General features: G+C 42.2%; 1 protein-coding gene across 1 annotated transcript in view; it reads right to left on the minus strand.

The window, feature by feature from the left end:
- Window positions 1–208: 208 nt before the first annotated feature.
- Window positions 209–15,022, minus strand: part of arap2 (ArfGAP with RhoGAP domain, ankyrin repeat and PH domain 2) — a 111,178-nt gene continuing 96,364 nt past the window's right edge. Inside the window, exons 24-32 of the mRNA XM_070993119.1 lie at window positions 13,148–13,222; window positions 12,276–12,393; window positions 9,538–9,666; window positions 8,621–8,757; window positions 7,555–7,637; window positions 4,881–4,916; window positions 3,683–3,746; window positions 1,695–1,808; window positions 209–925 (exon numbers count right to left, since the gene is read on the minus strand). Of these exons, the coding sequence (XP_070849220.1) occupies window positions 566–925; window positions 1,695–1,808; window positions 3,683–3,746; window positions 4,881–4,916; window positions 7,555–7,637; window positions 8,621–8,757; window positions 9,538–9,666; window positions 12,276–12,393; window positions 13,148–13,222 (1,116 nt within the window). The 3' untranslated portion in view covers window positions 209–565. The remainder of the gene's footprint in view (window positions 926–1,694; window positions 1,809–3,682; window positions 3,747–4,880; window positions 4,917–7,554; window positions 7,638–8,620; window positions 8,758–9,537; window positions 9,667–12,275; window positions 12,394–13,147; window positions 13,223–15,022) is intronic.

The following is a 15,022-nucleotide window of genomic DNA, read 5'->3' on the forward strand; positions in this document are numbered from 1 at the left end:
ATTTGTGTATGTTGAATTCTGCGAAATGGCGGACCCCGCCACTAATAATTCATAATATAAGGGATGCCAAACTAAAGATTAACTTTACCATAATCTCAAAAGCCTCATATTATGAGGCTTAAAATGATCCCAGTACTTTCCAGGTGTCGTCTAAACAGCCTTTCCAAAGTACCCAGAAACTTAATGCATGAAGCAAGCACTTCTGGAAACTTCTGAGGGTTTGACAGCTGAACACATTTTCGTAACTCTGGGTTTGGAAGAGCGGCATATAAATCACGTTCTGTAGTGCTTGGGTCAGCGCCGTGTCCAGCTGAGGTCTGCATGACCTCCAGTGTCTCCTTGCACCTGTTTTCCACATCCCCTTGTGCGTCGGCATTCCTTTATACATACATGCAGGTTCAAAAGCAGTCGTCGGGCTGTGATCCCCTCATGAAAGCAACTTACTTTGGCTCCATCTGCATTGTGTGGTCTTTCTCAGTCAGTCTCCACATCTGTCTGTCTCTGCTCAGCCCTGCAGAGTGTGTCCTCCTGTTCAACGTACCTGCCTTCCTCCTGACCTCTCCTCTTACCCATCATCGCTCTTGGCAATGCGACCGGTCTTGCTCAGCACCGAGTTAAGTTCACTCAGCAGATTAGACGGCATAATACCCTCCCCACCTAGCGCAGGTCTCCTGCTGATGGTCTTACAGCCACTCTGATTGGGAACGGGTGAAGCCATGGGCTGCGAGTGTCTGGATGGTGACGGGGAAGGGAGGCGTTGAGGCTGGCAAGCATCCACAGAGGATCTTCTGTGTGGGACTTCTGGGGCCTTGAGCATGTCGATCGGCTTCAGGCAGTTGGCTGCTGTGGTCGTCTTGTGGTGGAGAGCGGCGTCCTTGGTGGGCCTTGGGTTGCCATCATCAAGAGAAATCCTCTTGTCTGTCAGCTGTGGGCAAATATTGCAGATTAAGATGAATTGCAATCGACTGAATTCATTTTTCATGTCAGGAGAGATCTTTGCACTAAAAAACGAAATTAAATCATTTACGAGCAGCGCTGGGTAATGACACATGACTGAACAAGCAATTTACTTAGTAATTAAAAATAGTAAATATTTTTTCAGTGATTACACTTTGAAACAAACATGTCAAACTCTACTTGTAAATGAACACAACTACACCTTATAAAGTCACTTCAACCTGAGTTCTAACATCACGACAACTGACTGAAATCAGAACGTCATCTCCGACTTGACTGTAGAAGTGCACACTTTGTCATTTCTCCCAGAGAACAAAAACATCCGAATCCAAAGAGGGATTCAAATACGTCCCTGTAATTCAAGTCTCCCCATGAATATTGTCAGCTCAGACTTATGTTGTTGTTCTGAGCGAACCATTTAAAGACAAGATGAGGCTGCACAGCGGCGCTTTGAGCCAAATGCTAACATCAGCATGCTAAAATGCTCACAGAGACAATGCTAAAACGCTGACGCTCAGCAAGCATAATGTTTACAAAATGTGTTAGCATTCTAACATTTGCTAATTATGACTAAACATGAGTGCAGCCGAGGTTGATGGGAAGGAAAGAATCGACCTATAATGATGGCTTAAACGCAGATATTCCCCTGGTACTAAATATAGCATCTTATGTTCGCTTTAGACACTTCACAGCCGAACAGAAACATCATAATTTGAATTTTGTCATCGATTTCTCACCTGTTTGTGGGCAGTGTGGATCTTACGGACATCAGTCACAGCTCCCCCTCTGGAGGATTTGTGATCTGCAGCTTCTTTTGAGTTCACGCTCTTTGAAAAGAGGTCTGAACCGTACTGAAAACACACAGCCAACAGCAGAAATTAGCAGAATGGAAAGAAAAAAAAAAAACATAGAAGATGCTTTAATGAGGATTATTATGTGGACAAAGGTAGTTCATGTCGTCTTTATTGTCTCTCTGAACCATGTGTGCTTTGGACGGGCACTGTTTGTACATGTCACAGTGACTTGAGGCGCAGCAGATGAGAAGGAACATGAAGCATCCAGGACTATTTCTTCATTTTTATTAACAATCTTTCATCACAAGGAAAAAGTAAATCACACAAGAAAAGGCAGAGCTGGTGTCAGAGTGCAGGATGTAGAGATATAAAGTGCTATTTTTGGCCGGACTAACACAAGCTTCTTTAAAAATGAGGAGAAGTCAGGAGGTGCTGCTCCTCTGTCCGACTGTGTTCTGATCCCCGGCTAAACTTTCTCTTTAACAATGTCACCTTTTGCATCACTGTGACCCCTGGACCTAAAGAACTGTCTCTCTTTAACAAATCCTCATTTCATCACTGCTAGGACCTGTCCTTGGACCTTTACGCACACCCCCAACCCTCCAACACTCACCGCCGCCATCCATTCCACCTCGCTTCAAAATTAGGTCCTCCATCCGTAGTTGCTATGGAAACTGTCGGAGCACAATGCTCGCTAACAGGTAAGAGAAAGGAAATCAAGAACACTGAAGTGCTCTCTGTCTACTTTCTCATCTACACTTTCTCTCTGCCCTTCCCACAAGTCCTGTGTCCTTCCCACAAGCCCCTGCGCTGGAAGCCGACAATCCTGATATTTAGCGGATTTGGGAGGAGAATCCTAATATTTTTAGCCGGCTCCAGTCTGCTATAGATTTAGTTGTTGCAGACCTAAGAGCTTCTGCAAAGAGCAGGGAAAAGTCACTGAGCCCGCTGAAATAAACACCTTGAAACAACAGACAAAAATTGGCTTCCCCTTTAGATCAATCTCTCCCTGACAGTGTTGCCCTTTTTGCTTGCGAACCCAAACTAAGACACTAAAAGGCTTTTACAGTAAGCACCTGTGATAAACAACACTGTGCTGCAGACGGGTTCCCATAAAGGAAGCCGAGCTGAGGGCTAATACTGATTAAATGCGTGGAGCATACAATAACAGAGCTGTGAAATTTCAAGCTATGGGTTAGATATTTCAGTTTAGGATGAGTGTGATGCTCAAGTTATTTTCATTTACTTGGAAATGAGCAGAAAATAGACACACGTGTTTAGTCTAATGAGGCTATTTCGCTAAGCAGTTAGGAATGAATGTGAGAGTGAAAAATAATGCAAAAATATGACACATCCGGAGCTGCTCTCCCTGTGTTTGCTTTGCCTTGCATTATTTATGTCATATGTGCTGTGTCAGCGACTGACAGCGACAACACTTAGCTGTATCTCGGGGCTAAGTACCACAATGTGATTGTTATGGTCGCCTTGACCTTATTCTCACAGCTTTTCCACATAAAATGATTTATGTTATTGCTGAGTGACCTCGAAAACTTTACAGTTCTTTCCCTGTTTATGTATTTCATCTGCCTAACAGCACAATGGAAATGGATGATTGGGGGAAATATGATTTATCATATCTCCTCGTTCTAAGATATGGATTGTAAAAGATGATTTATTCCAGGCCTGTAACCGAGTGTATTTTTCATCCGAATAAGGAAGGGAAAAGGCGGATGTGTCCGCAATGTGTATGTCACATTCACTGATATTTTTAGGCTGCAGCACAGCAGCTAAGAGTTGGAGAAAGGATGCGCATACTTCCTCCTGCACTCCCGAAGTCACTGAATGTTCTGCTCATTAAATTGGTTCATCAAGCTTTTGCATGGGTGCATTCCTCACTCTTGTTCGAATGTTCCCGTTGCATGTCATCTTACCTTCATCCTGATGATGTCTGTCACCCAGCTGACCTGCGCCTCCCTCTTCTCGCAGCAGAAATGCCTGAGGAGGGAAAGCTTGGTTACATCAGTTATTTTCACACTAATCTGAACCAGGTGACTGGATGCGGTGAGTCACAACCCTGGACACAGTGTTATTTCAGGCGACAGTTCATTGATCACTCTGAACAGACTTCAAGACATCTGTGCCACATGATAAACACGAAAAAACAAGTTAAAAAAACACTAAGAGTCTACAGCCATGCTAGGAGTTCGCTAGTTAGCTTGCTAACATTTGCTAATTTGCACTAAACACACATGCTAATACCTCACATAAATTAGATATTTTAGTCTGGACATAAGCAGTGGACTGACCAACCAACATAACCATCCTTAGAGACTTGTTGCTAGCATGTCTATTTGGTACAAATATGAGTAAGGCTGCATTCAGGCTAACAACAGTCTACAGATAGTAGTGCACTAAGGTGAGACTTAGCCACAGTGGTGCTTTGAGCTAAAGTCAGCATGCTAACATGCTCAAGATGACAATGAGATGTTTAACATTTACCATGCTCACTATCTGTTTTCTTTAGCTGGTAAGCATGGCAACATGTCCTAATTAGCACTAAAAACACATCAACACAAAGAACCAAAGTGGTGGACTGACCAAACTTCCTCATAGCTTAGTTGCTAACATGGCTAAAAAATAAAGCCCAGCATCCTCTTGTTCACTAAATTTCTTTTGACTGGTGTTGTTTCCTCAACAATTTTTGTCAGAAATATCCCCATCCTGCTCAAAAATGTCTTGTTCAAGTAACAATAAATTCACACTGATGTCAGAAATGCTATGAGAGTAGTTAGCTTTCATGTCAACTTAGAAGGCAGCTCTTTATGTGTGACAGCAGATAATGGTTTAGAAGGAAGCTACAAACAGAAATGACATAAAAAAGAGAAAATCAGTGAGTATTATTTCACTTCCTATGAGTGAACCAGGCAGCAGCCTCTCAGCATCACTAATACATTTTAACTGCACTGATGGCCTCATTGCTAATCCACTTCGATCATTACCGAGTGCTTAAACTTCAACTTTTTAACTCTGCGCCACTTGATTCTTTCCATTTTAGAGATATTCTAAGTTTAAAGGGTAAAAGTCAAGCTCATCAATTATTGAACCGGAGAATGTCTGCACGGCACTCACCATTGTTGTTTATCAGTGTAGACTGTGAAGCCCCAGCTGTTAAGACAAGGACACAGGTCACATTTTGAGATTTTGCTTCTGCAAAATGAAACTTGCAAGGTCCCAGACATCAACTTCATTTGAAGACAGAGGTTATAAACATGTTTTTGCCAAAGAACATGCAGAATTTTAAAGAATCCAAACCCGGACGCGATCAGCAATTCAAAAAACATACACATCTTGTTGAGACAGTTATTGTTAAAGATAGCAGGAAAACCTTTTCGTTCGAATTCAAAGAAGACAAATAAGTTCAGCATAAATGCTCGGTGCTGTGGAATTAATGTGGAATAATTAGATTAATCAGCGCAGCTCCAGCCCATATGTTTATGCATGGGCAGACCTCAGCATGCTCTTGGCCAAAGTGTATAATACACAGAGCATATGCGGCTCACCTATGTGCCTTAAAGCACATTTTGCCTGCAGATGCATCAGATATTGAATCTCTAAAATGTAGTCTGTGTCGAGTGGGAGAATTCTTGCATTGCAACATAAACAGAGTCTGCTATGTTAAGTGATCACATACGAATACGGTTAATTGTATGATGCTGCAAGCTGAATCAAGAGACTCTCCCACACAGCAAGCTTTCTGTATGCTTAATGGTGTCTACACACGCATGTATATATGTATGTTTCAGTGCGAATTAACCTGCACGGAGGCAGCAGAGGGTTAAAAGACCACCTTCCTGGAGAATACACCTTCCCTGAAACCCTTCACAGCTGTGGCTGAACAGGAGCATGGAAGAGGGGGAAGAACAAAGCGAAAGAGGGGGCAGAGATAGAGAGCCCGCAGCCTGGAGCACCACTCCTGTGAGTTAAGGCAGCCGATCCAACCCCACAGTAGGCCGCTCACAGACAGACCTCTGCCTAATGAGGTACTGGAGCGCTGCCTCTCCTAACCCTCTCACTATGACTCTCTCCGTTCTCCTCAGCACTTGGTCTTTATTTCTTTATTCACCGTATCGCTTCTCCCACAGCCCACTCAACAGTATATCTATGATAGCACGCTGTATCATTCTTTCCTTCTGTCCCTCTTTCCCCGTCTCTCTTCATCTCCCACTCCCTCTCTCTTATCCAGTTTTTCTCCCCTGAAGGACGGCGTAATGCAGACAATCGCTCGCCGGGCTCATTTTTCACGCTTCCCCGGACTCGAAATTCCGACATGGGGAAAATTATGAGGAATTATAATCGGGTAATGTGAAATATAGTGTTTGGCTCCTAAAAAAAAATCTCCTCTTTGTTTGACCAACAAGAACTGCTGAGGGTTTGGCATGTGTCATAAATTATAATAACGGCAGATCATTAAAATAAAACAGCGGCAGCAATGTTTTCTATCTGTGGAGGCAGAGTTTGATAATTTGTATTTGTTAAAACGCAATTACATTTAATCAATTTCGCTACAGTGAAAAATAAGATGGGGTCAGGAGTGGCTTGGCTATCTCCCGGTTTGGCGCAACTTTGAGGGAAGAGAAAGGGCGATATATCTTCCAGGGCAAACACACAAACTGTTGCTCGTGTGTACACGATTGAGGAAGAGTACACTTGAAAAGACAATAGCAGAGTGAAATAATCACTAGTTCATCTTAATAACACAGAAGGGTGGATTTGTTAAGAATGTGCAGCAGCTGTTTTGGCACTAATGAGTCACATTTGACCACATTCATTATGCAGCCACATCAAATTTTTGCCCTGGAAAAATTACAGTTTGGCTTAATGCATTATTTATTGCACCAGAAAATATGCAAGGAGGGAATAGAAATTTATACAAATGACCACTAAAACTGGGCCGTAAGTGTTGATTGACCGCTGTGGCAGAGGCAACCGTGTCTGTGATTTAGCGTCTGGGCGAAGCAGGTGTAGAATTTGTAGCGCTGTTGTTTTATTGGCGGAGGGAGAGGTACCCGGCGACTTCTTATCATCAACATTTCAATAATATCTGCATGACAATGAAAACCGCTGATGGAAACAAAGAATATTGCAGGAAATGAATAAATGCATATAAATGCCACTTTTACAGGAGCTTGAAATACAAACCCACGAGCTACAAGGCTGAATTTATACTGTTCCAGGTATTTTGCAGCTTATACCAGAGGCTCTCCTTTGTGCGTCTGAAGCAGCCAATCATATACTTACATCACATTGTTTTCATCCATTTACAGCAGTAATCTTGTCAAACAACAGACACAATCATGTTTTTTTTCCACAACTTTTTTTTTTAACATTTTTTGCTACATTTGAGCGTGAAAGCTTGACGCTGACCTTGGAAACAGCAGAAATATAAAAGCCACACACCGTGGTCTTCTTCAGTGGATGGAGGAATATGACAAAAGCTAATTTAGAGTAATGATTGCTTCTGTCAAAATGCTGCTTCCGTGCACGAGTTTTAAGCATTAAAATGTAAAAGAAACAACACAAATCTCCCTGATGACCTTCACGTTCAGCTGACAGCATATTATTTACCACATTTTTGTGGTAAGATGTTTGCAACTACATCATGTGCCCTGGTTTCTTTTTTTTCACTGACATGCAACTGAACGGTCATCTGGCCAGTTTTAGTACATCTGAGAATCCCTCTCTCATTCACATACATTGATATTTAGGATGGATTTAGGGTGTACAGTATGTGAGTGCAGTTTACCTGGTTGGAGGTTTGAGCTTTTTCTTCAGGCCCAGGTAGCATTTAACAGAGGAGAGCTGGATGGCTTTCTCTGCTTTAGTGCCCTGCAAGAGAGAGAGCCGCAAATATATGAATAATTTGAATGAATAAATGAATGAAAGGAAGGAAGGACGCCGATTAAACTCAGGCTAACTACATAAACCACCAAATAAAATGCCAACAAGCTGTCTGTGCAGCACCGCGACTCGACAATCAATCCTGATCATTACCAGCAAACCGCTTCTTCCAAGCAACAGAGAACAGAGTAGATGAGAACAAAGCGAGCAAAATCAAAGTTATAGCTTGTTCCCGACACCTACACACCACAACCCACCACTCATTCCCAGTTTCATGTGACACAATTTGTGCTAAATAAAGACCCGGCAATAATTGCAGAGGCCAAAGACTATCAATTAAATTGCAGGAATACTTTTAATTTCCTTTGCATTTACGCAGTAATTAGGCACATTCTTTGCAACCTGATATTTAGAAAAGCTTTCAGTGAAAGCACCCCTCCCCACACGCACCACCTCTCAGCATTTTCCCTCCCCCTGCACTCCTACCCCTGCTGCCAGAGCTACTGCACCTCCATCAATTATTAACACTTCTTCACACTCCTTTACGAATCCCATGTTTCAGACTGCAGAAATGTGCTGAGAAGAAAAGCCCTCCAGGGAACTCGGTCCTGCTGGTCCTTTCTGCAGCACACACTGTATTCTTCCTGTTTCCAAAGACAGTTGGAAGCCCGCTGCCATCGGTGGGTTTTATTTTCCCCCTTAATTCCGAGATGCGGATCCGAGAGACGGACATGTCGCCAGGGAGAGGCAGAGAGAGCTTGGGTGGAGTTCAGTCTCTTCGGCCGCAGTTATGCAAGCACCACTCACACGTTTTGGTTGTCTTGAGCAGTTCGATAACCTTTGAAAGTCCCTTGTGACACGAGGGCACTCTCCTGGCCTGATACTTTGTGTTTGCATGCAAAAACCCATGGGGGTAAGTGTTTACAGGAGATGTGAGAGCAGATTAAGCTGAAAATAAAAAGTGTACTTACTTTGATATCTCTGTAGAGCAGCAGCTTCTCTGCACGTAGGACAACGTATTTGTCCTGGAATTTGTGCCCCGACAGCAGTTTGGAGGATCCATCGTTGAACTTGAGATAGTCGCCTGTTGTAAACTGCTTCAGGTCTGCTGTAAAACACAACGAAATCTATTAAGGAAGCATCAACTAGTCCGTTTAATTATCATTTAGCTCGACAATGAGCTGTTTCCAGCTCTGTCTGTCTTCTGTTTGATATCATCGCACATTGAAATCGAGTATTTGCGATGGGATGAGCAACCTTCCCAACCTCCTTTATTCGATGTACCCACAGCCTGACAGATGATCTGAAGTGAACCTTCATCGACACCGCAGGTTATGTTCTAAATGTGATCATTCAAATTGATGTACTGAAGGTCATTTTACTCTGGTGCTGTAATCACATAAAAATGGACAGCTAAATAAACTTTCAGCTGTTTCTGTATGACTCTTGGCCAACTGTTTCACCCCGTTAGCCATTATCTTTAGCTAGCTAACGGTTACCAATTGAAACTGTTTAACCATCACTTTTAGCTAATTACTGCATCACTTTTACTGGTCTATTTCAACCATTTATCCTTTACTTTTAAGGTATTGTTTCAACGTCTCAGCTCTCTTGCTCAGTAATTTTCATGCAGTTTCAATCACACCACTTGACAGGTGCAGAGGTACTCCATGGGGTACACGTTGGTTGGAAATTACTGGTATAAACTAAACAATTCATTTTCAGATCTAGTTTTAATCAACAGATTAAAATGTAATGAAACAAACTGCTGAAGCACTGCAGTGAACAATAACGTAACCAGAACACATGCTAGCAAACAGCTGATGCAGACTGATTCAAGCTTATCTTTTCAACGGTTTTGTGCCGTCATTTTCATACAGTAGCCTACCTTTCCCATAAGTCACTGTTCTGGCCTCTGAAAACTTCTTTAGAACAAGAAAAGCAGAGCGAGGACAGTCCAAGCTACTCCACTCCAGCACCTGCTCAAGAATTTTCTCACTGTGGTGCAACGGCCGCTCTGTTGAAAAGAAACAGAGGATCAGAGGGAGACGCGTGATTGGCAGGTACTGCAAATCTGCTCGGAAACAGCAAGGGTCAAACAAAAACGGTCAGAAAAGTCAAACGCCAACAACGAAGAGGTTCTGTCTTCTGGTCTTAGGTGAACTGAAAATGTATGAAACAAAATCAAAAAACACATAACTCACATAAAATCCATGACTAATTCCAGTTAACCAAATCACAAAATTATGTTGTTGTTCTCCCCATTTTCATCACAGCGAAGTTTAAATTATCTCCTGCATATCAGGACCTGATTATAAAAACACACTCATGTGCAAAATAGGCCTATTATCGCTTCCTAATTGGTGAACAGGGTACATGCTATCAGCCAAAAAAAGTAGATAATTTGTGTACCACCGCCCCTGCTCTGATGCCTCCATCTCTTCACTCCCCTGTTTTTCATAACCAAAGGAGGTAAAAAGAGCCACAATAGCATAACTTATTCATAACAGTGGGCTTATCTCCTCTCTGGAATCTCTGCAGACCCAGGCCATGGAATTAGTTCCTCATTTCCCAACAAATATTAGCTCCCCTTTTCTGCCTATTGTCCTCGATAACAGTGTTTATCTGTAGCTATCCTCCAAAATGGCTAATTAACGCACTTTCCCTCCCTTCTTTATGGTTTTATGAGCAAAACCTGTCACGCTAACGCCTTCAAAATAGCTTGACTGTTTACTCTTCCACAGACATATTGTCTTGCCATGGAAAATATGCTGAACCGTCAGCAAATAAACTCAGTATTCAACACACCTTCATTTTTTAGAAGAGGACGCTGTGTCCTCTGTAACTTTGTGAGGAGGAAAACAAACATAAGAGCACGGTGTAAACTCTTAGTGAACTGATGAGAAGTGCACAGAGAACGCAAGCTAAGCAACTTTGCGACAAAGCTCAACTTTGACTCCCCCGCGCTCGCCGCTTCCCGGGGTATGATCAAATGCGGCTGTGCGAGGCCCGGCGCGCCATCAATGCATATTAATGCAAGATGAGGTGGGTCAGCTCCCTAGGTCAATCATGCAAGGAAGATGCAGGTAATTTACGACATATGACAGTAAAGATGATTAATTAATGTGCATATCATCAAATTGACGATGCTTAGCTAATTTCTCAGTGTGCTTCTGTGTTCACGGACACCGGTTCATTAGAGAAACAGCATAATCTTCTAATCATGAGGTCGTTGGATGAGAGGAAGTGTGATCTTTGTATATGCTCTGGATGAAAATAGCCTTTTAAATGGTGATGTGACGCATCAATCTCTAACTGGATATACTGTAGATGATAGTGGAGAGGTTAGAGCAAAGACTTTTATTACTAAGAGATGTGGGAGTTGACAGCACAGTAACCCTTATCAGATTTATGAATTAAAGCTCATATTTCACTCCAAAACTGTTCAAACTGCTCTATGGAAAACAGCTTCTTTCAGTTCTTATCATGCAACAGGTCCAACAGGGAACTGCAGCAACTAATGAAAAGAAATGTAGAAAGAAGAAATGTAGTTAAAATGAGCTGGGGTCTCTCAGAAGTGCATGTGTAATCGCAACTTACCTGTTGGAATAAAGGCCACAGTTGATCGTAAGTCAGATATATAGTCAATATAAATCAGAAAAACAATATATGTATGAAATTATGAAGATATCATAAACAGTGATGTGAAGAAAAAAACGACAGGATATAATGGCAAAGGCAATCATTTTCAGAGAAATCAGCATATAGAAACACAATCACATTTGTCAGGCCTTAATTCATCTTGCACTTCAATTAAAGAACAAATGACTTCTTGACCTTTGTGTCTAACAAAAACGAAAAATGCAGCATTCATCACCGAACCTCTGGTTGATTAAAATTAAATGCTTGTCTAATTTCTTAAAATTAATTCAAAGAAGTAGTAATTGGTGAAGGAGCTCGAGCGGTGCGAGCTAAAGGAAAACATGCTTCGGCTGCATCGTTGATTAGGCTGCCTCGCAGCGCAGAGAAGTTCTCTTCGTTAAAGTTAACTGAGGAGGCCCCTGACCGCATGTGAACCAGGCATGGTTCATGTCCAGCACCTTAACCCCAGGGCCTCCAGGCGTTGCAAAATAACCATGCTAAATAGGTGCCATGGTCGCCTAAAGGTGAGAGCCCCGGTTCGACAACCTTTGTTGCCGAACAACCTTTGTTGTCTTACCCTCCTTTTTTCCCCGACATTTCCTGTCTGCATCTCCACTACCACCACTGAATAAAGGCGAGAATAGGAAAAAATTGGCACCAGCAATGGAAGCAAACAGGAAATCCATTCGCCTGAAGTGGTGTTTCAAATGTTTTTGGCTTGTGATATTTCAAAATGAAGTACTTTATAGTACTGAACCTTAGCCGTTGATGATAACCTGCAAGCAGTACAACCAAAAAATGTCGGTGTGCTGAAGACTGACCCCTCAGATTCATCTTGTGACCCCATCATGTGTCAACATGTCTCTATTGAAATCTATCTGTATTTGTACTGTAGAGTACTGTAAAAATAACTAAAATAAAAGCTTGTGAACCACTGAGGTGAATTTTGACTGGTGATTGGAGGAGAACTTCAATCCTACGTACCTAATTCTCCATTCTCAATGACTTCAAAGGTGGTCCAGAGGTCTTCGCTGTTAAAGGTGACGTTTCTCATACTTAGAGCAGTTTCCGCGAGCTCCGGGGAACGCATGCAGGGAGAGACCTACCGCACATAACGAAGAGATAAATGCAAACCACGACAGATAAAAGAGAAACAATGGACACAAAGTGAGCACATTCTGCACATGAAAAGCTCAGATCACAAGCTCTCTGGATCGATATCACTGCCTTCAACCATCTCTCCCTATGAGGAGCAAATTCGATACTTAGCATGTAGCACTGCCTGTGCAGATGTCTGACTTGCAGCCATGCACTGATTAAATACTTGCTTCTTTTTCAAGTTATTAGGTGCACCTGAACAGAACCGAACAAAGCAAATGTGCTACTTTACTCAACAGAGAGAAAGTGGAGTATTGAAGCCAAAGCTGGTGCTGAGCAGTCCTCCTTAACCCCGTCCCCATTCTACCACCAACCTGTGACAGGAGTCCATAACCTACAGCAGCCGGCACGCCTTGTAAAATGCAATTACTCACACAATTAAATCAGACATTTCTTTGATTAGTTCGCTTTTGATTTATTTCAGTGGCGGTAATCCCATCAGGTTAAACCACAAATGTCTCAGCCCTATTCTATCAACCTCTCCACCTCTCATTCTCCCCACCCACAGCCCTCATTCCCTCTCCTGCTTCACCTGCCTTCATCCCACACTCCCCCCCCGGCCCCCTCCCGCTTTCTTATTTTACCTTAACACCTAAGGGAAAGCATGCATACACACAGACTCACATGCCCAACATGTCTGCTGGAAGCACAAATGCTCACATTTACACACACACATGCACACACACACACTCTTATACCTTGATTAAACAGCAGTTCTCCGGCTCTCTCTTTTCCAGGTACACCTCGAAGATCAAGTCCCCAGCTGGAGAGAACTGGGGAGGGAGAAAGAAAGGAAGAAAAAAAAAAAGTGAGACAGAGAGATCAGTTGAATTACAAAAACAATGCGGCTGGATTAATTGGCTTTTCTTCGGAATTCGTACTCCAGTGTGGCATGAATCTAAATGGAGAAAAGTGAGAGAAACGGTTAGAGGATTTGTGGAAACCAAAGGTCGTTTTCTGAGCTGGCGGCAAACTAAATCCTGGTAGCATTAAAACCTGGCTAAATAAAGAGAACAGGCGTGAGACAAACTTGTAAAGGTGGAAGCGTAGGGTGCATGTTTCACCTACACTAAAACTGAAACGCTCTCCGAAGGTGTTAACTTTAAGTGTGCTGTCGGTTTTAAAATGTTTTGAAGATGCACCAAGAAAAATATTCAGGGGTTATTACGGGAAAGGAAAAAACTTCAAAGCAAATGAACCCAGCAGAGATGCCAGGAGAGACGGATAGGTTCACTGTAACAGCCTTCTCTCTGTGTTTTATTAATAAAAGACGTGCCACGCTGCAGAAAAGGAAATATTTTAATCCGGTGTAAAACCTTCACAAATGGATGCTTTTCTGTCAATCAAATCTCAAATTTCTAGTTTCTATGAATTAGATAACTTATACTAAACGGACGAAATACACCATGAGTGCTTGAGTCTTTGTGGCAGCACTTTAAGTGAAACTGTCAATACATTTATTTGTTTTCTTGCTGAGAGAGAGGGTCTGTTAGTTAAGAAGCTATAGCCGGGAGGCGGTTGGCTTAGCCTAGCATCAAGACTGTCAGCAGTGGGAAACAGCTAGCTAACAGCTAATCTCTCCAAAGATAGTGATGCTTTATCATAACTGAGATAATCTTGCTGTTTGCCTGCTTCCAATCTTTACGTTAAGATAAGATAAATTAAGCTAAACTTGAGCTAATCACGCTGTTGGCCTGCTTCCAGTCTTTACGTTAAGATAAGCTAAATCAAGCTAAACTTAAGCTAATCACGTGTTTGCCTGCTTCTAGTCTTTATGTTAAGGTTAGCAAATTAAGCTAAACTCGAGCTAATCATGCTGTTTGCCTGCTTCCAGTCTTTACGTTAATGTTAGCTAACTTAAGACAAACATGAGCAAATCACTCTGTTCGCTCTCGCTTCGAGGCTTAACGTTATGGTAAGCGAAATTAAGCTAAGGCTAGGTTAATCACATCCTTGCTACAGCTCAGTGCGTAATGCAAAGACACCAGTGGTATCAATCCTCTTGTTAGAAAGCGAAACAACTAGCTATAGACAAAACTCATCCTTAGAAGAGACATTGAGAACAAAAGTAGTGCTATTGAAAAAGACAACTCAAAATAAATAAAGTTTGAAATTTTCACAAACAGCTCAATCAATAAAAGATGAAAGAGAAGATATTTCTTTTGACGAAACGCAGCCTATGTGAAATTAAAAGGAAGATTTTTAAGTGACCTTTCTGCCTGACATTCAGGAGGTCAAATTCCCAGTAATTGCTCTTGTCAGTACGAATCACGGCACCTTTCTCCATGTCTCTGAGCTGTAATCCTCTCTGCATCCAATTAAAAATGATTTTTTTGTTGGTGGTAAAAACCAGAAAAGTCAAGAAAGAGAGTGAAAATGTAGCTCTTTGAAGAGACGGGGTCATAGCTGAGGCACCAAATCCGGATTTCTGGCCAAGTGGAGTGATAATCCATCTCCAGAAAATGAACAACTAAGTGAGCAGGAAAAGGTTTCTTTTCCCTCGGCTATCTGGAAATTACAATTACTTTTCTTTTGTCATTTTAATGTGCAGGTGTACTGAGGTCCATTATTGG

Source organism: Chaetodon trifascialis, chromosome 23, assembly GCF_039877785.1.
Source record: "Chaetodon trifascialis isolate fChaTrf1 chromosome 23, fChaTrf1.hap1, whole genome shotgun sequence".
NCBI lineage: Eukaryota > Metazoa > Chordata > Actinopteri > Chaetodontiformes > Chaetodontidae > Chaetodon > Chaetodon trifascialis.